General features: G+C 43.0%; 1 protein-coding gene and 1 long non-coding RNA gene across 5 annotated transcripts in view; one reads left to right on the top strand and one right to left on the bottom strand.

The window, feature by feature from the left end:
* LOC138797589 (uncharacterized) overlaps positions 1 to 26,219 on the bottom strand; it is a 150,683-nt gene that overhangs the window by 44,876 nt on the left and 79,588 nt on the right. The gene's annotated exons all lie outside the window — the stretch shown is intronic.
* LOC138797587 (beta-1,4-galactosyltransferase 1-like) overlaps positions 1 to 26,219 on the top strand; it is a 260,610-nt gene that overhangs the window by 190,657 nt on the left and 43,734 nt on the right. For all 4 annotated transcript variants that reach the window (XM_069977940.1, XM_069977941.1, XM_069977938.1 and 1 more), the window contains one exon: positions 8,725 to 8,829. In XM_069977940.1, the coding sequence (XP_069834041.1) occupies positions 8,725 to 8,829 (105 nt within the window). The remainder of the gene's footprint in view (positions 1 to 8,724; positions 8,830 to 26,219) is intronic.

The following is a 26,219-nucleotide window of genomic DNA, read 5'->3' as shown; positions in this document are numbered from 1 at the left end:
GCAATCTTAAAATATTGGCATATATTGGCAGGTGATACAGCATTAAAGGACATTACAGGTAACAGACCCCTAATATCATTTCGCCGTACTAGAAATCTAAGGGATGAACTAGTAAAAGGGCGATTAGTAAATAATGATAGAGAGAATAAACAGTCGTGGTTAGGGAAAAGTAACAAAGTAAAAGTATCAAAAAGGCAACTTTAGATGTGGCCATTGTAATAATTGTGCCCATTTATATGATATAAAAAGAAGTACATTTAGGTGGAACGAGATAGAGAATTAATGATTTCATTACCTGTAGGACACCTTATGAAGTCTACCCTATCATGTGCGACTGTGGCATGTATTATATTGGCAAAACTATACGTCCCATGTACGTCCGATTTTCGGAACATGTACGGTCTATACGTACAGGGAAAGGTTGCCCAAAACTTATAGAACATTACCAAAAAGTCCATAACAGCGATACCTCAAATATGCGTTTTTTAGGACTAGTACGGCTAAATAATCTACCAGCAGGGGGAGATAGACAAGCCCGGTTATTATGTAAAGAAACTGACTTAATACTAAGAATGGACGCTTTAGGTCCACTTGGGTTAAATGACCGGACATCTATACATGGAACATGCTGGTAAAAGAATTAGTAAGGTTCTCTTTTACTTTTTTGCTATGTGTGTAAGCAAGTATCTTTTTGTATACATACTTCCCTGGACCAGTATAATTATATATTTTATATTTTTTTTTTTAAAAAGTGAAAAAAATGTGCACAGCCCCCCAATAATAAAAATGCATTACATTCCCCATACACTTTAAAACATTACATAAAAGTTATCAAAAACACTAATCCTATACATATTTGGTATCGTTACGTCCGTAACGACCCAATCTATAAAACTATATCAATAATCATACTGCACGCCACACGCTGTAAAAAATAAAAATAAAAAAACAGTACAAGAATAGCTGTATTTTATCAATTCACTTTAGAAAATACATCATAAAAGAGATCAAAAAGTCATATACATATAAAACTTGGTATCAATAAAAACTACAGATCTTCCTGCAAAAAAAAAGCCCAAAACCAGATCTGTCATGCAAAAGATAAGAACGCTATGGATCTTGCAATGTGGCGACAGTTTTTGTGGGGTTTTGCTAGGAAGATAGTTTCTATTGCGCCAAAGCGGTAATAGTTAAAAAAAACCTATACAAATGTGGTATCGCCGTAACCGTAGTGACCCAGAGAATACATGTATTATGTTATTAGTGACCGCCGTTACGGATTTTTACGGAGATCACTAATGGGCTCTATTCTGCTGCCATCAGCTCTTTATGGCGATGGTGCAGAATAGTGCAGCGGCGCCGGTAATGCCCGCAGCTCCCTCCTCTCAGCTACCGGAGGTAGCTGAGGGGTTGGGGCAGAGTGTGGGCTCAGTCCCGGCCAGTCCCCTCACCGGCGATCGCCGTTATTGCCAGTATAACGGCGGCCACTAGTAACAGACATTGCCAGCGCAGCTGAACGCTTTCATCTCTTCTCACCGTGAATCCATGCCCCCCTGTCCCCAGAATTAACCCTAGTGACCTGGTCACTGACCTTCCTCTCCCTGGGCGGCCATCTGATCCAAGATGGCCGCCGCCATCACTATGAACAGACTCTGTTCACAGTGATGGATTCCCAAAAATGATCAAAGCTTCTTTCTCTCCACCACCGGAGGTGGCGGAGAGCATGGGGCAATGATCGGGGTCCACCCAGTGTGGTCCCAGTACAAGCGATTAGCGGTATATACTATATACCACTGATCGCTTGTTCTAAATGGTGCCGGCACTTTTTTACCCCTGTCACCAAAATCAAGTGCCCCGGATTACCTATAACTACCCCAGATTACCTGTAACCACCCCAGATTGCCCATCACCACCCCAGATTGCTTGTCACCTCCCCAGATTGCCTGTAACCCCAGATAATCCGTAACCATCGCAGACAGCCCGTAACCATCGCAGACAGCCCGTAACCACCACAGATTGCCACAGACTGCCCGTAGCTACCCCAAATTGCCTGTAACCACCCCAGATTGCTTGCAACCTCCCCAGATTGCCTGTCCCCTCCCCAGATTGCCTGTCCCCTCCTTAGATTGCCCTTCGCCTCCCCAGATTGCCCTTCGCCTCCCCAGATTGCCCGTCGCCTCCCCAGATTGCCCGTTGCCACCCCAGTTTGCCCTTTGCCACTCCAGATAGCCAGTAAACACCCCCAGATTGCCCATAACCACCCCAGATTGGCCGTAACCAACCCAGATTGGCACAGACTGCTCGTAACCACCCCAGATTGCCCATAACCACACCAGATTGCCTGTCGCAACCTCAGATAGCCAGTTAACACCCCGAGATTGTCCATTACCACCCCAGATAACCAGTAAACACCCACATATTGCCTGTAACTAAAATGACACTCCTTCTCTTCTGAGCCCTGCTGTGTGCCCATACAGTGGTTTATGCCCACATATGGGGTACCATTGTACTCAGGAGAATCTCTGTTATAAATGTTGGGGTGCTTTTTCTCCCCTGTTCCTAGTGAAATTGAAAATTTTCAAACTAAACAAACATGCTATTGGAAAAATTTAATTTCTTTTCTTTTTTACTGTCTAGTTTTGAATACTTTCCTCCAATACCTGTGGGGTCAAAATACTCACCACACCCCAAGATGAATTCTTTGAGGGGTGCACTTTCCTAAATTAGGTGACTTTTGGGGGGGGTTCTATTCTGCAGACATTACAGGGGCACTGCAAATGCACCTGGCGCTCAGAAACTTCTTCAGAAAAATCATGCACTGAAAATGCTAATTGGCGCTCCCTTCCTTCTGAGGCCTGCTGTGTGCCCATACAGTGGTTTACGCCCACATATGGGGTACCGTTCTACTCAGGAGAACCTGCGTTACATATATTGGGGTGAGGTTTTTTCCCCCTTTCCTCGTGAAATTGAGAAATTTTAAACTAAACAAACATATTACTGGAAAAATTCTATTTTTTCCTTTTTACTGTCTTCTTTTGAATACTTTCCTCTAATACCTGTGGGGTCAAGATTGTCACCACACCCCAAGATGTATTCTTTGAGGGGTGTACTTTCCAAAATGGGGTGACTTTTGGGGAGTTCTATTCTGCTGACACTACAGGGGCACTACAAACGCACCTAGCGCTCTAAAACTTCCTCAGAAAAATCTGCACTAAAAATGCTAATTGGTGCTCCCTTCCTTCTGAGCCCCACTGTGTGCCCATACAGTGGTTAATGCCCACGTATGAGGTATAAATCCAAAAAATATATCACAGAAGAAACTCACACTAGTAAATAGCTAATAATACAAATAGTGGAGTGCAAATGAATTAAATCTAAAAAATAGCTTTTATTAATTTAAAGTTAAAATTTAGGTTACAAAAAATAGACCAGACAATTTAATAAGATAGGTATCCTAGGTAAAATATATCTTACCACTCAACGGTGACTGCTGAGTAGAGGTACCGTTCTACTCAGAAGAACCTGCGTTACATATATTGGGGTGAGTTTGCTCCCCTGTTCCTCGAAAAATTTAGAAATTTCAAACTAAACAAACCTATTATTGGAAAAATTCTATTTTTTCATTTTTACTGTCTTTTTTGAACACTTTCCTCTAATACCTGTGGGGTCAAAATGGTCACTACACCCCAAGATGTATTTTTTGAGGGGTGTACTTTCCAAAATAGGGTGACTTTTGGGGGGGTTCTATTCTGCTGACACTTCAGGGGCACTACAAATGCACCTAGCGCTCAGAAACTTCTTCAGAAAAATCTGAACTGGAAATGCTAATTGGCGCTCCTTCCCTTCTGAGCCCCGCTGTGTGCCCATAAAGTGGTTTACGCCCACATATGGGGTACCGTTGTACTCAGCAAAACCTGTGTTACAAAACTTGGGGTGCATTTTCTCTCATGCTTATTATGAAAATGAGATACTTTAATCTTAACAAATATATTATTGGAAAATTTCTATTTTCCATTTTTTTCCGGCCTAATTGTGAATACTTTCCTCCAGCCCTTGTAGGGTTAAAATGCTCATTATACCCCTAGATTAATTCTTTGAGGTGTCTAGTTTCCAAAATGGGGTCACCTATGGGGGTGTCCAGTATACAAGCCTCCTAAATCAACTTAAAAAAAGAACTGGTCCCTAAAAAAAAATCAGTTTTGGAAATTTCATGAAAATGTGATAATTTGCTGATAAATTTCTAAGCCCCATAACACCCTAAAAAAGTGAAATATGTTTACGAAATGAAGCCAGAATAAAGAGGACATATTTATAATGTGGCTTACGAACAAATTTTTGCCATGTGACTTTCTTTTTTTAGAAGCAAAGAATTTCAAAGTTCATAAAGTGAAAATTTTTCAAATTTTTCATGATATTTTGATTTTTTTCACAAAAAACACACAAGACAGTGACCAAATTTTGCCACTAACATAAAGTACCATATGTTACGGAAAAAACAATCTCAGAATCGCTAGCATACGTTAAAGCATCACTGAGCTATAAGCACATAAAGTGAGACAGGTCAGATTTTGAAAAATGAGCCTGGTCATTAAGGTCCAAATAGGCTTGGTCCCTAAGGGGTTAACGATTAACGACTAACGATAAACGATCGCAAACAAGATTGTTTATCATCAACCTGAAATCGTTGACCGTATTACACAGAACGATAATCGTTAGTTACAATCGCTACTACGATCGTTATTGCGATCATTACTGTGATCGTTTACTCCATCTGATCCCAGCAAAACAATGAACAATGTGCAGTTACACTGAACGATTAGTGAAAAAGTACGGGACTTGAGCGAACAAATGAGGAATTACAGCAACTGATTAGCGAACGATTAACGATGATTTTAGGTTCAGATCTATATCAACGATCAACGACATACCAACGATTTTTCGATCGTTGCCCGCAATTACACAGAATTACAATTCAATCGTTTAAATTTGAACGACATAACTTTTTTTGCACGATAATCGTCCCGTGTAATAGGGCCCTAATAATTATTTCATTCATGTTGTAAACAAGTAATTAAGGGAGAGTAATCACAGTGAGTTCATTAGCAACTTGACCTCAAAATAGTCCTCCCAGCATAAAAAAAGCTACAATGTTGCAATTAAAGCCAGTCAAGGAGAGGTTGCATAATCTGCCTCAGGGGAGGGGGGAATAAATTGTTAGTCTCACAATGGGCAGTAACATATCAGAAGTTATGTTTGAGTGGAATACCCCTTTAAGGACACTTAAGGTCAATTTTCATTTTTACACTTTCGTTTTCTTCTCCTCGTGTTTAAAGACCATAGCACTTGACTACCCCTTTAAGAGTTTAAATGATGAAAATAGCTGTATTTTAGACATTTTATGAGGCATCTAAGGCTTAAAAACCTGTGAGCACACAGAACAATCATGGTACATCGAAAGACACATTCTGGGTATAATTTAGAGATAGTATTGCATTTTAGATCAGTGATTGTCATATTATACAGACGTGATACTAGGTGAGAAAAATGTCTTTTACCAAATAACTTTACGTCAGTTTTTGTAGGCTGGAGGTGTTTGGCCGAGATCCAGCCAGACCTTGGAGTGTTATTTCGTGATGCCAGTGCCAGTTGGGCACACAGGTGTGATGGCACACCTGCTTTTAGTTTACAAGGCTGGTTGTACCCTTTTCCCCTGTGGTCAGTGTCCTGCCGGGTTGCTACTGGGTTCCTTGGGTTATAGTGATCATGAATGGCCAGAGTGGTGTAGTGACCCTCCCGGACTGTCAAACCTGCCACCCACAGAAAGGGGAAGTGTCCCAAGGTTGCGGTGTGTGCGGTTTAGGTAGATAGTGAGAAATCACAGTCTCTGTAACGTGAAGTAGTTTGGTTTACTTGAAGTTGCAAATGTGCAGCAGGTCATACAGATTCAACAGTTTGCGGTTTCTCTGGATAAAGCACTTGATAACACACTTTACAATAGTTCAAAATAAATACTTGACAATACAGCAACCTGATCTGTAGTAAAAGTGCAATGTAGGTTATAGTCGTGTTGACTGAGTAGTGTGCTGAGTAATACGAAGAAGCAGAGTAGCAGAGAGGAGGATGCCGCAAGAGTCTCAACCAATGTAGTACTTAGCTGTGCCGGGATGTTAGAGGATGAGGTAGAGTACTTAAAAGAAGAAGAACACCTGTGCCCGTGTATTGACCTTGAATTAGTCTTCACACCATGTTATGCCCACTAGACTCGGCTGAACCTTCCTAGAGGGTGACACAGGCCCCAGACCTTGTTACCTGGCTCTATCCGGATCAGTTCCTAGCTCTCTGGCTTTTGTTGTGGATACTGTCCTGTTGACACTACTTGTCCTCTGTGTGGGTTGAGGTTGTCTCTGGCTATTCCTCTCTTAGGAGGGGTTTAACAGTGCATAGTGCTGTGTAGCGTTACTAGTAAGAAAGTTGTTAGAGGTGTACGGTCTTGCCTCCTACCCATACGAGGTTCTAGCTAAGACTAAGCTTAAGTAGGGGACCTGGCAGAGGGCCAGGGCCCTGACAGGACCACTTTGGAGAGCTATCTAGCTTGTGTCCTTCCTCCACAATGCCTAACACGAAAGACCTTGGCACCTCCTTCACCCATGTGACTCTAGCGTAACTAAAGTGCGCTGTGAGTGGGTGAAGAATGCAACAGGAGAAACAAGAAGAGAGGTGATAGGAGAGAAGAAAGACAGGTTCCTACTGGTCTGCAGATTTAGGTGACACATAAAGAGACTATAACCCTTTACATCCTTCAGCTGTGCGGCTTCCAAATACACATATACAATACATTGACATCTAGTGGCAAACTTTAGTACTACATCACCACAATAGTACAATATGTACAGACTTTTGCGAAGGGTGTATATAACTGTAACACCTGTGGTAGGACACCACATCAGTCTTTTATTTATGACCTGTTCTCTGTTCCTGGCTTTGGCTTCAATAACTTCTCAGATAACTATGTCTGTGTAAACACACCCTCAGGGCCAATTCACACGGAGTTGCTTTGTGTGCATGAAGAGGCTCTGGTGCATACAGAATTTATGTAGAGGCATTGTGCCTCTACATACATCCTCAGAGCCTCTGCATTGCGGGGACATTTTTAAGCCCAACACAAAAAATGCTGGACTTAAAGGGGTAATCCCACCTAGAGCCAAAAAAATAAAATGCTCCAAGCCTAACTGTTCGTACTCACCAAGTCCCCCTGAATATTTTGAACCATCCCCCATCTTTCTAGTTGCTGCCATTTTTTCTAAAAAGCCTGTTAGAATCCAAGATGGCGCCGCCAGGAAACTACATTTCCCATCATGCAGTGCTTCTCCCTAATTGGTCCGTTTGTATCAGCACCATTAACTTTCTTTTCTGCCCATTACTGGTAATTACTACCTTGCACAGTAAACACAGGACTGTCTTTCCTGTGCAACTGAAGCTGCAACTAAAAAAGAGCTGAACAATCCCTGACAATAGTAATTAGTGAGGCATTACAATATACTCCTGGCAATACTCATGCAACACCTCCTGGCATTACTCCTGCAACACCTACTGGCATTACTCATGCAACACCTTCTAGAATTACTCCTGCAACACCTCCTGTCATTATTCATGCAACCCCTCCTGGCAATACTCATGTAACACCCTGGCAATAAGTGACTTTGTTATTATTCTTTTTTTTTTTTTTACAGTTTACATGTATAAACATTGGTACTGTTTAGTACTTTACATGCACTCAGGCACTACCAATCTTTATAACATCACTAAGAGGCCACACAGAGTTCTCCTGGGGAGGGAGGATGCAGATGCAGGGGAAGGAGCGTCATAGAGGAAGAAGAGGCAGGGGGAGAAAGCCACAAGGGGTAAGAAGCTTCACAAGGGGGAACCGCATGGGGGGGAATGTTGGACGGGGGGCGTCGTAATGGGTTAAGCCGCGCAGGGAAGGAGGGGGAGGGAGCCTCACAGGGAGAGAGCTGCATTGGGAAATAGGCTCTAGGGAGGGAATCACAGAAGGAGAGACACGCACAGGGAGCTGCAGGGGGGAGAACTGCAGGAGAAGAGAGCCACACACGCAAAAAGCCACATGGGGAAGAAGCCACAGAAGGAGGGAGCCGCAGAGGGAAAGAGCGCACGGGGAAGAAGCTGCATCATGAGGGAGCCACAAGTGGAGAGACAGTTCAGCTTAGTCGAGGCAGGCACACTGAAGGTGATGTTAGTGGGTCAGATGTCCTCCCTCTCTTCAGTGGGCAGGGTTATGATCGCTAAAATTGAAGAGAGAGAGCGAGGACACGTGATCCCTGACACAAAGGGTGGGGGCCAGGAGAAAGGAGCAGTGTTGGAGTGGAGTTTGTTTAGCTTCTTTCTTGCATCCATAGGGGTTGAGTCTGCACAACAAGCACCAAAACCGCTAAAAACACATAAGAATGTGCTTTGACCAATATGTAAAACCATGGATGGGCTATAACAGGGTGTTAAAAATGTTTTGGGTGGGAATACCTTTTTAATAAATGTCAACCCATGGTGACTTTTATATATCTATCTGTGCTTTCATAGCAAAGGAAAACGCTTTTATTCTGCTATGCAAAGTATCAAAGAGGCTTTCCTAAGATCCTGAACTGCTGTAATCTAGAATGTCCAGGCAAAGCCTAACAGAATTAATTTTATGTTTTTTTTGTTTTAATTCAGGGTTGTAGCTGCAGGGATGCAGATTGAACGTGCTGCTAATAATATTTCAAAAGCAAAAGCAGTCTTACACCATAGAGACATTGGTAATGAGCGAAATCCAAAAAGGTTTGTTTAATTAAATAATTTTATTCATTATATTATAGGACAAATGCTATCATAGTTTTATGATATTCATGCAAAATCAGTTCATGTATATATAATGTATTTTTGCACTTTCTAGCAGGTAAAACACTGCTATGTTATGTTCCCACTAGGTAAAAATTTGGACAGAAAACAGGCGTTATAGGTGTTATAGGAAGTTCTTATAAGTCGTTGGCTCCTTTGTATGTCCGATGTTTGTCATGTGGGGACTGTTTTTTAAGTTATTACAATTAAAGGTGATGCTTTTATACTTTCATATACCCCTATCTGTGATTAGTGTACTTTTAAATCAGATAGTTTTTATTTGGTTTTTTAACAAAACTATTTTTAAACACAGATATAATGAGGGAAACATAAAAAGGGGTATCTACAATCAAATAATTACATCGTGTAATAGTATATCATGTAACATTGGAAGCGACTTAACATGCTCTTGTGTTAGGTACAATTAGAGTCCCAATTACCGATGAAGGAACAAGAAAAGAACAAGATCAGTCATTAGTAGATAACCTTAACTAAGGGAAAAAAAAAAAAAAAAAAAGTGAACAATCATACACGTGTATCGTAGCACGGGGGAGATCATATTATAAAAAGTTCCATAGACACATCTAAGCCCTACAATAGACCATATAGTGTAAGAAATAGGATACGCATATCCGTTTGACGTTTTGCATTAATGGCTGCTTGTCATTGAGTTGAGCATGACCTGTATAGGGTTTCTACAACAGTCCCATAAGGACCTCGAGGGTAGTCCTGCCGTGTCTATCCAACGCCCCCATATTTTTTCAAATTTGTGCGGGCATTTCCTCCTAACATAAACACCTCTTTCCAGTCTGATGGTGAGGTTCATTTTGGCGATAAATTCCTGTGTTGTAGGGGGGTCTGTCTGAATCCACCTGGATGCGATTACTTTCCGTGCCTGATATAGCATTCTTTGAATTGCGATCATGTCAGTATCGTCTATATTTGGGAGCTCCATAATCCCCAGTATGCAAGTTTTTGGTTCCATAGGTAGAGAGAGGCCGTATATTTTAGTGACTATATCCAGTATCCCCTTCCAGAAGGTCTCTAGCTGGCTACACGCCCATATCATATGCAGTAGTGAGGCATTCTCTGAGTGGCACCGTGGACAGTCTGCAGTCGGCCAAGCACCAATTTTATGGAGAAGTATGGGTGTCTTATAGGCTCTATGTAATAAGAATAGCTGTGAGAGCCGCTGGGATTCACTAAGAGAAACCATGGTGGTAAGTTCAAGAATGTCGCTCCAGTTTTCATCAGACAGACTTCCCACATCCGCCTCCCATTTCTCACGTATCGTTAATGGGAATTGACTAAAGTGCTCTGAGAGGAGCTGATTGTATAATGTTGATAGGTGCAATTAGATGCTGGCCTATATTTGGTTTAGTCGTTCTGAGAATTGTTAGATTTTCTTTCATTGGTATGGCAGATTTTTTGGCAGCTGGTATTAACACTGAGGGGCAGATTTATCAAAGGGCGTAAAATTTAGACTGGTGCAAACTGCCCACAGCAACCAATCACAGCTCAGCTTTAGGCAGTGCTGAAAGGAAAGCTGAGCTGTGATTGGTTGCTGTGGGCAGTTTGCACCAGTCTAAGGCCTCATGCACACGTTCAGTATTTTTTTCTGGTCCTGAAATAACCCATGAGAAATTGCGGATTGGACATCCGTATTCCATCCGTTGCTGGACCAGACTTCAGAAGGGTGAGAGGTGTCTAATATACATGCTGCTTAGTGAATCCCTGTGGAAATCGCCGATCTCACAGCACAGAGAGCTACAGCGTTTTTCTCAAATTACATGCACTGTATCAACCATCGAGATATAAATAAAGAATACAGTGCTGTCACAAACTGCTGTTATCACATAATTCATCACCAAACGCTGCCAATTACCAAACAGTATCCAAAGCTGCCAATCATCTATTATTGTTAAGTATCTAATGCCGATCATCACCAAATGCTGGTGAGTATCCAACGATGCTAATCATCTATTGCTGCTAATTGTCCAATGATGCTAATAATCTAATGCTGCTAATGATCTCATAAATACACAATTATGCATATCAGATGAATGTGATAAAAACCTATGAACTGCTATTAACTGATATGAACTATTTTTAACCTTTTTTTTAACCTTCCTTACTATTTATTTTCGGACCTATTACATATCCATGAACATGGCAGAGAGAGAGCGGTACAGGAGGATCGCACAGGACAAGAAGGAGATCGCATCAGAGAGCCATAGGGCTGTGTAAGTAGCAAATCTCTGCATCTTTTCCTACACAATGTTAGGACAAGGCTCTGTGGTAAGATAAGACAATAGTTTGGGAGAAAAATTAAGGTGTTTTTTCTTTGTGAACATTACTCATCAGGTGATCGTCAGAAGTAGCAAATAGCAATGATCACCTGAATATGTCTAGATCTGTTCCCACACACAAAAAACACCTTAATTTTTCTCCCAAACTATTTTTGGAGAAAACTAAAGGTGTTTATTGTGTGTGGGAATATGTAAATCTGTTCTCAAAGAAAAAAAAAAACTTTTTCTCCCAAACTATTGTCTTATCTTACCACAGAGCCTTGTCCTAACATTGTGTAGGAAAAGATGCAGAGATTTCCTACTTACACAGCCCTATGGCTCTCTGATGCCATCTCCTTCTTGTCCTGTGCCGATCTCTCTCTCTCTCTCTCTCTCTCTCTCTCTCTCTCTCTCTCTCTCTGCCATTAATTCACTGCTCAGTAACTCTTAATTGATTCATTTACACTTTTCCTAACCACATTGTAAACACCAATTTATTATGCTAATTGGTAATGATGAGTGACAGCTGGGCTACAAACGTACAATAGCTGTCCTGTCAGTGTAGACAACTATGGCCCCATAGACAACCATTAGGACAGATAGAGTAGCCCAGCTGTCACTCATCATTACCAATTAGCACAATAAATTGGTGTTTACAATGTGGTTAGGAAAAGTATGAATGAATCAATTAAGAGTTACTGAGCAGTGAATGAATGGCAGAGAGAGAGAGATCGGCACAGGACAAGAAGGAGATCGCATCAGAGAGCCATAGGGCTGTGTTAGTAGGAAATCTCTGCATCTTTTCCTACACAATGTTAGGACAAGGCTCTGTGGTAAGATAAGACTAGTTTTGGAGAAAAATTAAAGGTGTTTTTTTGTGTGTGGGAACAGATCTAGACATATTCAGGTGATCATTGCTATTTGCTACTTCTGACGATCACCTGATGAGTAATGTTCACAAAGAAAAAACACCTTAATTTTTCTCCAAAACTATTGTCTTATCTTACCACAGAGCCTTGTCCTAACATTGTGTAGGAAAAGATGCAGAGATTTCCTACTTACACAGCCCTATGGCTCTCTGATGCGATTTCCTTATTGTCCTGTGTCGATCTCTCTCTCTCTCTCTCTGCCATTCATTCACTGCTCAGTAACTCTTAATTGATTCATTCACACTTTTCCTAACCACATTGTAAACACCAATTTATTGTGCTAATTGGTAATGATGAGTGACAGCTGGGCAACTCTATCTGTCCTAATGGTTTTCTATGGGGTTCAGTCTTTAATGTTAATGCTGCCCTGCCATAGTTGTCTACACTGACAGGACAGCTATTGTACGTTTGTAGCCCAGCTGTCACTCATCATTACCAATTAGCATAATAAATTGGTGTTTACAATGTGGTTAGGAAAAGTATGAATGAATCAATTAAGAGTTACTGAGCAGTGAATGAATGGCAGAGAGAGAGAGATCGGCACAGGACAAGAAGGAGATCGCATCGGAGAGCCATAGGGCTGTGTAAGTAGCAAATCTCTGCATCTTTTCCTACACAATGTTAGGACAAGGCTCTGTGGTAAGATAAGACAATAGTTTGGGAGAAAAAGTTTTTTTTTTCTTTGAGAACAGATTTACATATTCCCACACACAATAAACACCTTTAGTTTTCTCCAAAAATATTCACAGACGTTTTACATGATTTCAGGCACGGGGGGTTGTCTAAGGTGCTGGGAACAGCTTTCATGCAGTACTGGTGGTTGGGGAAATATCAGGTCTGCATATGGGACTGACATCTACTACATTGTCTGATATCACTGTGTCACTGTGGTGTTACATAGGACTGCAGGTGACAGCAAGAATGTGGCAATACAGTGGAGTAGTTGATGGCAGAAGTTACAAAAGTTAGGGAGGTGCAGCTCACTATCAAGAAGATCGTCCCTGGAACTGTGTCATCATTGAAAGGGTGAGAGGTGCCACCGGCAGTGTTTTTTCCAACTATCTCTCCCCAGATCTTAGAGCAGGCACCCTGGTCTTCAGCTTGTGGAGTACTACAGATCCCAGCTCTCTGATTATATAATCACCAACACTGCTGGAATTCTGCTACAATCGGCACACCATACTGTAACTAGGATTCTGCTACAATCGGCACACGATACTTTAACTAGGATTCTGCTACAATCGGCACACAATACTGTAACTAGGATTCTGCTACAATCGGCACAGGATACTGTAACTAGGATTCTGCGACAATTGGCACAAGATGTGCAGCAACAGAGATCCGGAGAACTAAAGATCCCAGCACTTCTATAAACTGCTGTGCAAATAGGAGCATGAGTTATCCATATTTTTTTACAGAAATACGGATGCCATCCGTAAATAAATCAGGGTCCGCACCGGGTCCCTACTAGGACATGTCCTTTTTTTTTCAGGATTGATTTTCATCCATTTCTGCTACTGATAGTGTAAATAGGACAATGGACATCAATGTGCACTAACTCGGATCCGTAATTACGTTGAATAAGGCCTAAATTGTACACCCTTTGATAAATCTCCCCCTGAGACTTGGACGACAGACGTGCAGAACATTTTTATCTGATAAAACATATATTCAGAAAAAATATACCCCGGCATTTAAAACAGCATTTCAGGAGTTAATGAGATTGTATGAAGAACATTCCACCTCTTGGTGGGAGGTTCAAAGCTTGCAGAACTATCTGAAGCATGAGATCTCAAGGGGACTACGCATGACCCTTGTACCTGCCACACGTTCTAGGAATGGGAACTTGATACAAAGGTGGGAGGAGGAAACAGGTAGTTCTCTTAGGTTCATGGGGGTTCTGTTGGATGAAGAGAAGATTACTCTGGCCAACATTGAGACTAAATTGAAGGAACAAATTGAGATTGGACAGGGTTTTTCCAAAGAATCTGAGTACAACGCACAGGAAGCCCAACTTAAGATCAGTATAGAAAGGTTCCAATACCATCTTAAGGAAAGGAAACCCAAACAATTCATTAGGCATTTACAGGACTTTAAGGACAATGAGGTTTACAACGTTTTTTTTCCAAACCTACATCCAAAGAATCAGACAACGAATACTCCTTCACAGAAGCTGAACAATCAGATTTAGAAGGAGAGAACAGAGGGAGGGTACAGGTGGTGGAGGTAGAGGTGGTAAAAAAAAAAATAGTAAGGCCGAGGTAGCAACAGATCACAGGATTTTTTAGACAGAGACTACCCTCTGAGAAGCCGTACCCAGATGTAACACCTAATTAACTGCAGGTAATTAATTTTTCTAATAAATCTCTTTCACCCTCTAAGATGTGTGTCCTGAGTAAAAGACTGGGGTTTTGTCCCCAATAACACATTTAGCAAATTTAATTGGGTGAAAAATATAAATATTTTTATAAGAAAGTTGAGGTGGCATAAGTATAGTAACATAGTAACATATTTAATAAGGTTGAAAGAAGACAAGAGTCCATCAGGTTCAACCTAGGGAAACCCTCCTGTGTTAATCCAGGAGAAGGCAAAAACCCCTATGAGGCAGAAGACAACCGCCCCATCCCAGGGAGAAAATTCCCGACTCCAATGGCAATCAGAATAATCCCTGGATCAACGTATCACCAGAAATCTAATGCCCATAACTTGTAATATTATGTTGTTCTAGAAAAGAATCCAGGCCTCCCTTGAACTTATTTAAAGTGACTCTGTACCCACAATCTGCCCCCCCCCCCCAAACCGCTTGTACCTTCAGATGGCTGCTTTTAATCAAAGATCTGACCTGGGGTTCAATTGGCAGGTGATGCAGTTATTGTTCTAAAAAACAACTTTTAAACTGGCAGCCCCGTGCCCTACGGGAGTGGTCTAGATTGTGTATGCATTAGGCTGGCACAATCTCTGTCCCTCCTCAGCATTAGGAATGCTCCAGGTAGATTGCCTACTATTCGTCAGCTGTGCCAGCCCGGCACATGGGCTGGATCATTAAGACACCTGTGCAAATGTTCAGCATAGAGAAAATGTTCCAGTGGCATTCCTATTGATGAAGAGGGTGGGTAGGAGGGACAGAGGGGTGGTGCAAAGTTAGGGCACAGACATTCCAAGCCACACCCATAGGGCACTGTGCTGTAAGTTTAAAAGTTGTTTTTTAAGACAATAACTGCATCACCTGCCAAACAGACCGCAGGACAGATATTGGATTAAAGCTATCCGAAGGTACAAGTGGTTTGGGGGGGTCAGATTGTGGGTACAGAGTTGCTTTAATGAATCGGCCATGACAACATCATGTGGCAGAGAGTTCCACAGTCTTACCGCTCGTACATTACAGAACCCGTGCCGATGCTGATGGTGAAATCTTCTTTCCTCTAGACGTAGAGGATGCCCCCTTGTCATGGTTACAGACCTAGGAGTAAAAAGACCACTACAAAGATCTCTGTACTGTCCATTCATATATTTGTACATTGTAATCAGATCGCCCCTAAGACGTCCTTTTTCTAGTGTAAATAACCCCAAGCTTGATAGCCTGTCCTGGTACTGTAACCCACCCATTCCCTTAATGTCCTTTGTCGCCCTCCTCTGCACCCGCTACATTTCATCTGTGTCCTTCTTATATACCGGTGCCCAAAACTGTACACAGTATTCCATGTATGGTCCGACCAGTGGTTTATAAAGAGGCAAAACTATGTTCTCATCTTTCGCATTTATGCCTCTTTTGATGCATCCCATTATTTTATTAACGTTGGCAGCTGCTGCCTGGCACTGATCACTAAAGTTGAGTTTGCTGTCCACCAATACCCCCGGGTCCTTTTCAGAAGCAGTTTTACCCAGTGTTTTATTATTTAGCACATAACTGTACTTATTATTTCTACAGTTCAAATGCCTTACATTTATCCACATTAAATTTCATTTGCCATTTCACTGCCCAAGCCTCCAGCTTCTCCAAATCCCTCTGTAACATATTATCATCCTCTGTGGTGATTACTCTACCTAGTTTAGTATTATCTGCAAAAATGGAGATTCTATTCTCCAACACTGACTCCTGTGATACCCCTCTATTAACTAAAGCTTAATTTGAATATGTTCCATCAATGACCACCCTCTGTTTTCTATCACACAATGTCAGGAATAGCAGGTGAAGACAAGACACCAGACAGTGGGCCCTGAATCTGACCCCACCCACTGTCACCTGCCTACTTGCCTCGGTCGACCCTAAGCGGTCGCGGACAACCACGAAGACAATCCCTATACTGTATACGTGCACAACATAAAACGCAGACAGACAGACAAACACAATTCGGGAAGTCAACTAGCCGAGTCAGAAACCGAACGAGCAACGCAGTACAAAATCAGAAACAAACGGAGAGTCAGGGGACAGGCAAAAGGTCAGAATCCAGGCAAGACAATAGAGAAACGATAGGGCAGAATGCAGGGAACTGGGGAGCTGGGATCAGAGACAACTAATAGCCAGCGAAGTGAGCTGGTAAGTGAATCATACTTATACTGGGTCAGGGGGCCGGACCAGCACATCATTGGCCCGACCCCCTGATCCCAAACACACAGCAGCTGTCATGCTACGGACTGAGTGGGGAAGCGATCCGCCCCTCAGCCCGAGCATGATGCCGTTCAGCTGTAGCGTCTGGGCGGCCGCCGCGAGTGACTCGGAGCCGCGGCGTCCCTGGTAACCAAGGACGCCATCGGGTTTCCGTGACGTCACCCGGCTGGCGCGGCCGCGTCGGCGCTGAGTCATGCCGCCGACTGACGGAGCCGGGAGAGCAGATGACGCCGCAGGAGCCCTGGCAGGTGAGTTCTTAACACACAACCAGTTACTTACCCATTTGTACATGTTTTCCCCCAGTTCCAGCATCCTCATTTTGTAGATTAACCTTTCATGCGGCACAGTATGAAAAGTCCAGATACACAACATCCACAGCCTCCCCCAAATCCAGTCTTTAACTGACCTCTTCATAGAAGCCGATCAGATTAGTCTGACAGGACTGATCTCTCATAAATCCATGCTGGTGCAGTGTTATAAGATTATTTTCATTAAGAAACTCCACTATAGCATCTCTTACAAACCCCTCAAATACTGTACCGACTATAGATGTTAGACTTATGGGACTATAGTTTCCAGGATCACTCTTTGACCCCTTCTTGAATATTGATACCACATTAGCTATGCGCCAGTCCTGTGGAACAATCCCTGTCATTATAGAATCTTTAAATATTAGGAATAAGAGTCTGTCTAACACAGTACTTAACTCTAGGATAGATACCTTCTGGGCCCGGTGACTTATGGATTTTAATGTTTTTAAGGTGTCGCCCCACTTCTTGTTGTGTTAGGTGAGATTTATGGGAGGATTTACATTATCCCTAGTCATGTCATCTGTTATGGGATTCTCCTCTACTAAATACATTCTTCTCTACTGTATTCACAGATTGGCCTTTTCTCCTTCCCCCTCTACCATTACACCCAGATTATTTTTGAGGGGACCAACATTTTAAGTTTTAAGTCTTTTGTTATTTATATAGGTGAATAACATTTTGGGATTTGTCTTACTTTCTGTGGCAGTTTTACTTTCTGTGCCCTCAGGAAAAAAGACAATGTCTTGAATGAAGCATTCCTGTCTTGGAGTGAGCTAATATCCTGGTAGATCTCCTGGAAGAGGGGGAGCGAGTAAGCTGTGAAGGGCCCTTTACTGACTTGCGTACCAAAAACAAGGGTATGCCACCCCTGGGAGAGATATTCTGCCTTGATGTTTTTCTGGATTTAGTGGTTAAAGACATATAAAGACTTAAACCATGAGCCTGCCTGAACTACACTGAATCAGAGATGGCAGCTATATGTAACCTTGAAAATGATAAATCCTTAATAATCAAACCATCGGACAAGGGGGGTAACATGGTGGTCATGGACAGAGCCGTATTAACTCTTGCTGCTGCCCTAGGCACTAAACCTGAAGACGTCCCATCTTCACGCACCGATTGGCCATACCAGGCCTGACCAATACCACCATACCCCCCACCCCCCTGGAAAAGACACCAGATTTACTGGCAAGTCTGAACAGGAGGTGAGAGACTAAAAAAAAAAAAAAAAAATGTTTTTTCTTTCCACCTGCTCCCTGGTGCTACCTCCACTGCAAGGTGCCGCCCTAGGCACCGGACCACGGGTGCCTAGTGGTAAATACGGCCCTGGTCATGGAGTCGGCACAGTATAAAAAAGTGTCTGCTTATGGATACTACTAACTATGAGATACTTAGTACTGACCTCACGGAACCCTCCTTGTCAAATCTAAAATCCCTGGTCCTGGAAGCCAAAAATAATTGTCTTGTCACGGACCAGGAATGTGACTTTCTGATTCCCAATTTTCCGGTGATGGCTACCTTTTATGCATTACTGAAAGTGCACAAAGGTACGGTACCTTTTAAAGGGAGACTGATTAATTCTGGTGTCAACAGCATTTTTCAAAACATCGGAAATTATGTGGACAGAATTTTAAAACAGTTTGTAACCTCCCTGCCGTCGTATGAGAGAAATACAACGGATCTGTTGAGGAGACTGGATGGTCTAGTTTTGGAGGATGACTGTCTACTGGCCAGTATTGACGTAGAGGCCCTTTACACCTCTATAGAACATGGCTTGGGTGTACTGGCTGTTGAGTTATTTCTGAGTACACGAGAAGTTCAGTTTTACCCTCCAAAATGCATTTATCATCCAGTTGTTGAAATTCATCCTTGCCAATAAATTCTTCCTGTTCGATGGGCGCCTTTTCCACCAGCTCCGTGGGGTGGCAATGGGGAGCCCTTGTGCCCCCTCTCTGGCTAACCTCTTCCTGGGCTAGTGGGAGGAATGCTGTGTCTTTACAGAGGAAAATCCGCCATTTACCAGCCGCATAGGCTGTCTACAGTCTTTTGTAAAAAAAAACATCCACCAACTCCTTGCTATCCTGGGAAAGTAACCATCTCAGACCCCTGAGGGCAGATGTCTGATGTTTGTCATGTGGGGACTGTTTTTTTAAGTTATTACAATTAACGGTGATGCTTTTATACTGTCATGTACTCCTATCTGTGATTAGAAAACAGGCGTTGTTGCAAAACAACGCACGTTATTAATGACCAGGATCATTATCAATGGGAGTTATTTTACAACAACGGACGTTATTTGCCTTTATTTTTACCTAGCGGGAACATAGCCTTGGACTGATTCATTTAAAGGGGTATTCCTTTCATAATCATCTTATAATCATTAAATAGCCCCTTAAGGACAAAGTCTAAAATGGCCTAAGGGTGCATTCACACATACAGGATCTGCAGCAGATCTGCAGCAGATTTGATGGCGCAGATTTGAATCTGTGAGGGCTTGTACTTTGTAATGGCGCCTTTCAATCTACCATAAAATTAATGACTAAACCCCCAAAATATCATTTATGGGGTGAAACTGGCATAAAAAATGCAATTCCCCATATTTTGGGGGGCTTTCGTGTTTACGTAATGCACTTTACAGTAAAACTGACATTCTATCTTTATTCTTTAGGTCCGTCTGAATACATCGGTTTGCAGTTTACATAGCTTTTCTAATGTTTTACTATTTTTATCAGGGACGGGACAAGGAGTTTTGGTGCCCTAGGCAGAGAAGCCAAATGGCGCGCCCCCCCCCCCCGAAATATTTTTTTTTTTTTTGTTAAAATACCATTTCGATACTTAAAGGTTAAAAAAAGCGCAAAAGCGCCTAAAATACAGCGCACTACAACTCTCAACATACCTTCTTGTGCACTACAACATCCAGCATACCTAATTGTCTACAAGAAAGTATGCTGAGAGTTGTAGTTGTGCAGCAGCAACCTCCCGACACAACTCCCAGCATACCTTCTTGTGCACAAGGAGGTATGCTGGGAGGTGTAAGGCACAAGAAGGTATGCTGGGAGTTGTAGTGCACAAATAGGTATGCTGGGAGTTGTAGTTGTGGTGGAAGGCTTTTGCTGCAAAACTATAACTCCCAGCATACCTTCTTGTGCACAAGAAGGTAGGCTGGGAAGTGTAAGGCACAAGAAGGTAGGCTGGGAGGGAACTGGCCAGTGCGAGGGCCGCAAGGTGCATCGGCGGCTCCCGGGGGTGAAAGGATGGGGGGCAGGACTGGCAGGGTGCATGGGCGGCTCCCAGGGGACCGGCTGCATCGGCAGGGGGATGGTTAGATTACTGCCGTCCATAATATCACAGGCTGCAGTCTTTAGCAGTGGGGGGGCGGCCCCATATGTAGCAGACCCCTGCTGCATATGGAGCGGCTCGGGGGTGGGTTAATTGCCGCTGTCAGGTGTGACAGCGGCATCTACACTGTAAAATAGCCGGCACAAGCGATCGCTGTGTGCCGGCTATTTGAATTTGGCGCTGCTGGGAGCGGACAGTGTGCAGGGCCGAGGAGGTGACACTAGGGGACTGGGGCAGGACAGAGAACATGACTGAAGCTCAGCTAGCCACCAGCCGTGTTCTCTGTGCTATACTTTATGTTAAGCTGCACTATTAGGAAGGAAGGAAATCCTGTTACCAAACCAGTTTCTTGCCCGGAATATCAATAGTAGTATCGATATTTCGGTGCATCGTGCATTACTCCATAGCCTCCACAGTGTAACTTCCTGACTGCCCCCACATAGGCCCTATTACACCAACAGATTATCTGACAGATTTTTTTAAGCCAAAGCCAGGAATGGATGTGAAAAGAGGCGAGATCTCAGTCTTTCCTTTAATACCTGTTTCCTGTTTTTAGTCCATTCCTGGCTTTGGCTAAAAAAAAAAAAAAAAATCAGTCAGATAATCTGTTGGTGTAATAGGGCCCTTAGTGTGTAGTCTTCAACCCCTCCTCCACATAGTATAGCCCCCACAGTGTATAGCCTGGGGCTATACACTCTGGGGGCTATACTATGTGGGGTCAGGTGTGGAGACTGTACACTATGCTGGGGCAGCCAGAAGGCTATACTGTATGTGGGGGCCATTACGCCGGGACTGCTGCTAGTGTTGTTAACACAAAAACTATTTATATGCATTGTTTAAAAAAAAAAAAAAAAAAATCAATATATCGGAACCAAATATTACCTCCATACTGTTATTGAAGAAACACAATGTATAGGCCAATATTACTGCCAGAGTGACCACCGCATAATGACATTATATACAGGCCAATATTAGCACCACACCATGACCGCCACATAATGACTCTATATATACACTATATACAGACCAATATTACCGCAATAGATTGATCACCGCATAATGATACTATATACAGACTAATATTACTGCCTTAGACTGACCACTGCATAATGACTCTATATACACTATATACAGACCAATATTACTGCCATAGACTGACCACCACATAATGACTATATACACTATAAACAGACCAATATTAGTGCCATAGAGTGACCACCACATAATAACTTTATATACAGACATATATTATGTGGCAGTCACTCCAGGGCAATAATATTGGTCTGTATATAGTGTATATATAGAGTCATTATATAGCGGTCACTCTATAGCGGTAATGACTATACACTATATACTGACCAATATTACCGCCATAGAGTGACCACTGCATAATGACACTATACACATTATATACAGACCAATATTTCTGCCATAGAGTGACCGCCGCATAATAACTCTATATACACTGTATATAGACCAATATTACTGCCATACAGTGGCCACCTAAGGACTCAATACTACCCAATAGTGACATAATCATACACTATACATAGGAGCTGCAGCCAATCAGCGGCCTCAGTGGTCACCGGCAGAAATTACATAGGACTGATGAGGCCAGAGAATGGCTGCAGCTCCTATACACAGTCTATTCACCTCTACACTTCTGCTGGACAGTGGAGTCTCAGCAGTGCTAATACACATACTATATATATATATATATATATATATATATATATATATATATACACACATACACACACTAACACATCCATGAAAACACATACAAATCCAAACCATCCAGTCCACACACTACACACATGACATGTAACACACACTACATTCATCCATTATACACACAGCATTCATACACACACTACATGTACAGTATACTTACTCCATCTAGCAGCATGCTGGGAGTAGTAGTCCTGGTCAATGGCAGCAGCAGGCTGGGATCCTCACTCTGCAGCCCTCTCCTCCATCGTCCCGACTGCCACACCAGTCTCAACAGGAAGACAAGGAAATCACATGGTGAGGGAGGGGGAGGGGATCCAGCACACTCCTGAGCCCGGCTCTGTGTGACGCCTAATAGCAGCAATAAGCTGTAGCCAGGGATCACTGCCAGGCGCTGCAGGACGCTGTCTGTGTGCTCCTGCCTGTGACACAGGATGGGGGCCCTGGGCAATTGCCCTGTTTGCTCCCCCCCCCCAACGCCGGCCCTGGGTGGTGACAGCTTACCCCCCTCTATCATAGTAGCCCCCACATCCTGATCATGAGGCAGCTGAGCTTACCTCACTGCTCAGCTGCACTCCTCACCTACTTTACTCAGAGATCACGTGACAGTACTGAGAAGCTCATTGATCCGTAATAGGAGTCAGGAGGAGGAGCGGATATGACTGCCGCCGCGGGACTAGAGCCTGGTCCGCCCAGCGACATGTAAGGTGAGGGGGCTGGTTTGGATGTTGTGGCTGCAGAGGGCGTTGCTAGCAGCCGGAGGCCGGCCCTCCCGTCGGCATATGAGATCCACAGGGGGGTTGCTGTTGGAAGCGCAGGGCTGGAGCCTGCAGTAGCTTCAGAGCTGATGATGCTGCAGGTGAGGGGGATATGAGGGCACTGGTGGTATGTGAGCGTGCGGGGGCAGCCACCAGGAGGCAGAATACAGTAGCCTGTAGTAAAAAAAAAAAAAAATCAGACTGCAATTGCACCCTCTATAATTTACCACTAGATGGTGCCCTAGGCCATCTCCTACCCTGGCCTACCCTTTGTCCCGGCCCTGATTGTTATTAACAGTAAAACTTTTTTTTTGCAGATAGGTTTGATTACAATGACCCTATTGTGACTCGTATAACGCTTATATTATATCAGACGTATTGATAATTTTTTATTACATTTTTTTTATATATATAAAATGTAATAAAAAATCAACAATTCTGGCGCTTTTTACAGCTTTTTGTTCACGTCGTTCACCGTGCGGGAATATTATTATTTTAATTGATCGGGACAATTACGCATGCTACGGTATATAATATGTTTATTTTATTATTTTTACAGTATGTTTTATTTAAAAATGGAAAAGGGGGGTGATTTAGAATTTTTATTAGGGGAGGGGCTTTGGGGCAGTTTTAAAAACTTTTTTTTTACACATTTTTAGTCCCCTTAGGGGATTTTCACATTGATGCATTACAAGTACATTGCATGCAGTGATACCTGCTATGCCATAGCATAGCAGGGATCAGTGTTATCAACTTCTCATAGAGCCTGCCAGTGAAAGCAGTCTGTGAGTGCTGTGGGTGAAGTTAACCCAGTGTTCCTGCTCAGTGGAGTTCCTGCTTAGTCGGATTACTGGATTGTTGGTTCATGAAAATCTTTACTGTACTGTAAAACACACAACTGAAATATTACAAAACACATTCAAATCCCCATCAATCCCCTTCTAACTAGAGATGAGCGAACCGGTTCTGCCCGTATGGGATTCGGTTCAGATTTTTTCAAAAGTCCGAGTTCGGTCGGATTTGGATTTTTAGAAAGTCCGCTCCGAATTTATTTTTTTCCCCCTTGCTTTCTAAAAGGGCAGCCGCCATTTTAGAAAGCAGGAAGTGTTCTGGGCGGGAAAAGCGCTTTCCCATGATGCCCGGAACACATCCAATCAGCAGGGATGTTGCACTAGCCCACCCCCTGTGTGACGTCGGTATTGCTTTAAGAAGACCGCATGAGGCAGTCTGCACAGAGAGAGGAAGGAGACTGTTAGCAGTGCACAGAGCTCATCAGTGACAAAACGCTGCTGCTGCACGCTGCTGTACTGAGAAGATATTGTACAAAAGCAAAGACAACTAGATTATTAGGAAAGCGGAGAGGAGAAACATATAGTGATTGAGAGAGAAAAATAGAGAGGGCGAAAGATAGATAGGTAGATAGATTAGGCATAGGAGAGCAAAGGGTGCACAGAACAAAAACGTGCTATACAGATATCCAAGTACTATACTGTCACTCTTGCGAGAGTGTATATGACATAGGTATTGTCAGGTAGGGGGTCTGGGAAAACAAGACGAGTGCAGCCCTAGAACTGGCACCCAATCCAGCTGGCCCTACCTGCTTGCCGCGACAGCTCTAAACAGCTGCGGACAACTGGGCGGTGTTCCCTAACCTGGCAAAGTGCATACACAAAAAACAGAGAAGACTAACAAACAAGCAAGGGAAAGTCAGAGGTCCGAGTCGGTAACAGCCAGTCAGTATAGGTACAAAATCGTGATCCAAAGAATAGTCGAGGTCCAAGCCAAAAGGTCAGGTATCGGAAGTACAAAGTCAGAGTAATGCTAGGTCAAGATACACAAGAGGAACCAGGTTCTATCGCAGGCAAGAAATGAGAGCACAGGTCTGATATTTATTCAACCTGGAGTCCCAGCCCCAGACTTGATTGGGGCTGAGGCTCCAGGTCCTGCCAGATACAGAAAGCTAACTGGTAAGTCAGCTGTCAATCAATAATCAGTGCACACACCCAACACCTATGCTGAACAGCCAGGGGAGTGAAACCCTGGCCTCTGTATAACAAAGAGCAGCAGAGCCGAGTATGTGAAAAACATGTGAAGCATTTTGGCTGAAAAAGCCGAGCCGAGCGCCTGACTCGAGTCCTAACAGGTATTTTCCTGAGACACAAATATATACCATGTGCATGTGTGTAGAATAAAACTCTGAAAAAAAAGTGTTTTACAGATATACAAGTACTATAGTTGGACCCTTTTTCCTGCATAGACCCTGTAATGGTGAATTTCCTGCATAGACCCTGTAATGGTGAATATTGAAGTCTAAAAAAAAATTGACTTTGAGATATTGAAAACATAATGATGTTACTGACATGTAGAGCCCTAAATTCAACCAAATACACTACCCCCCTATCATATAGATGCTTTAAACTATGAAATCCGAAAAAATCTGAAATTCGGAACCGAACTTTTCAAAAAAATCCGGAAGTCCGGTCGGAACGAACTTTTGAAAAGTTTGCTGTACTTCTAACCCCTGTAGAATAAAGTATTCAACTCCTTCCATTTCTAGTGCCCCTTCCATTAGGTTACATCCATGGCCTGTCCCATCTATTGAGGCACCAGTAGTGTACTATCTCCCATATAAATAATGTATTTGGCTCCCTCAAACAATTGCATGTTGGTGCACACTAAATAAAGCAGGGTAAATTGCCTTTCAGCAACAGATTGCTGCTGGTAGTAATGTTAGCTTTCTATCACAGTTAGAGGACATCATCCTCGGAGATACCACGAGATCCGTTACAAATCCGTTGATCTGTGTATTCCTTACCGCATTTCAACACTATTGGTATAGCAAATTTGCACCATGGTACCGATCCCTTGGCGGCTTGTACAGCAACCGGATGTGGGCTCAAGTACAACTACGGAAAGTAAACAGGTCCTTTGACCTGCAGCCTCAATTCATTTCATCCTTAGGGGGAACTAATCTGCACAAGCCCATGTAATCTACTGCATCATAACAAGTGAGCGTGCACATACAGGATTAACAATAACTACCAGCAACACTCCTCAAACATGTTCAATGAGTTCATTTAGTCCCTGTGGACAAGAGTCTGAATCCTATAAATCCAAAAGCACTTCCTCTCATTCAGGATCAGCCGATCTTTTAGAGATCTGTTCTAGCGGAAAGATAGTAAGAGCGAGAACATTTTCTCATGCTCTTGCAACATATGTGTCATTTGCCGGGGAGCTTGTGCGGTGTTGTGGCAGCTCGTGGATGTAGGGTCACTTGGGCACTTCACAGTGGCCAGGACTGGTGTTAGAACCCACCCCCAGACAAACTGCACTGCACTCGATGTTTAGGTAGCCCAAGTATGAAC

The sequence above is a fragment of the Dendropsophus ebraccatus genome, chromosome 7, assembly GCF_027789765.1.
Source record: "Dendropsophus ebraccatus isolate aDenEbr1 chromosome 7, aDenEbr1.pat, whole genome shotgun sequence".
Lineage (NCBI taxonomy): Eukaryota > Metazoa > Chordata > Amphibia > Anura > Hylidae > Dendropsophus > Dendropsophus ebraccatus.
Note: the sequence above shows the minus strand (reverse complement) of the source record. Positions and strands in the feature narration are given on the sequence as shown.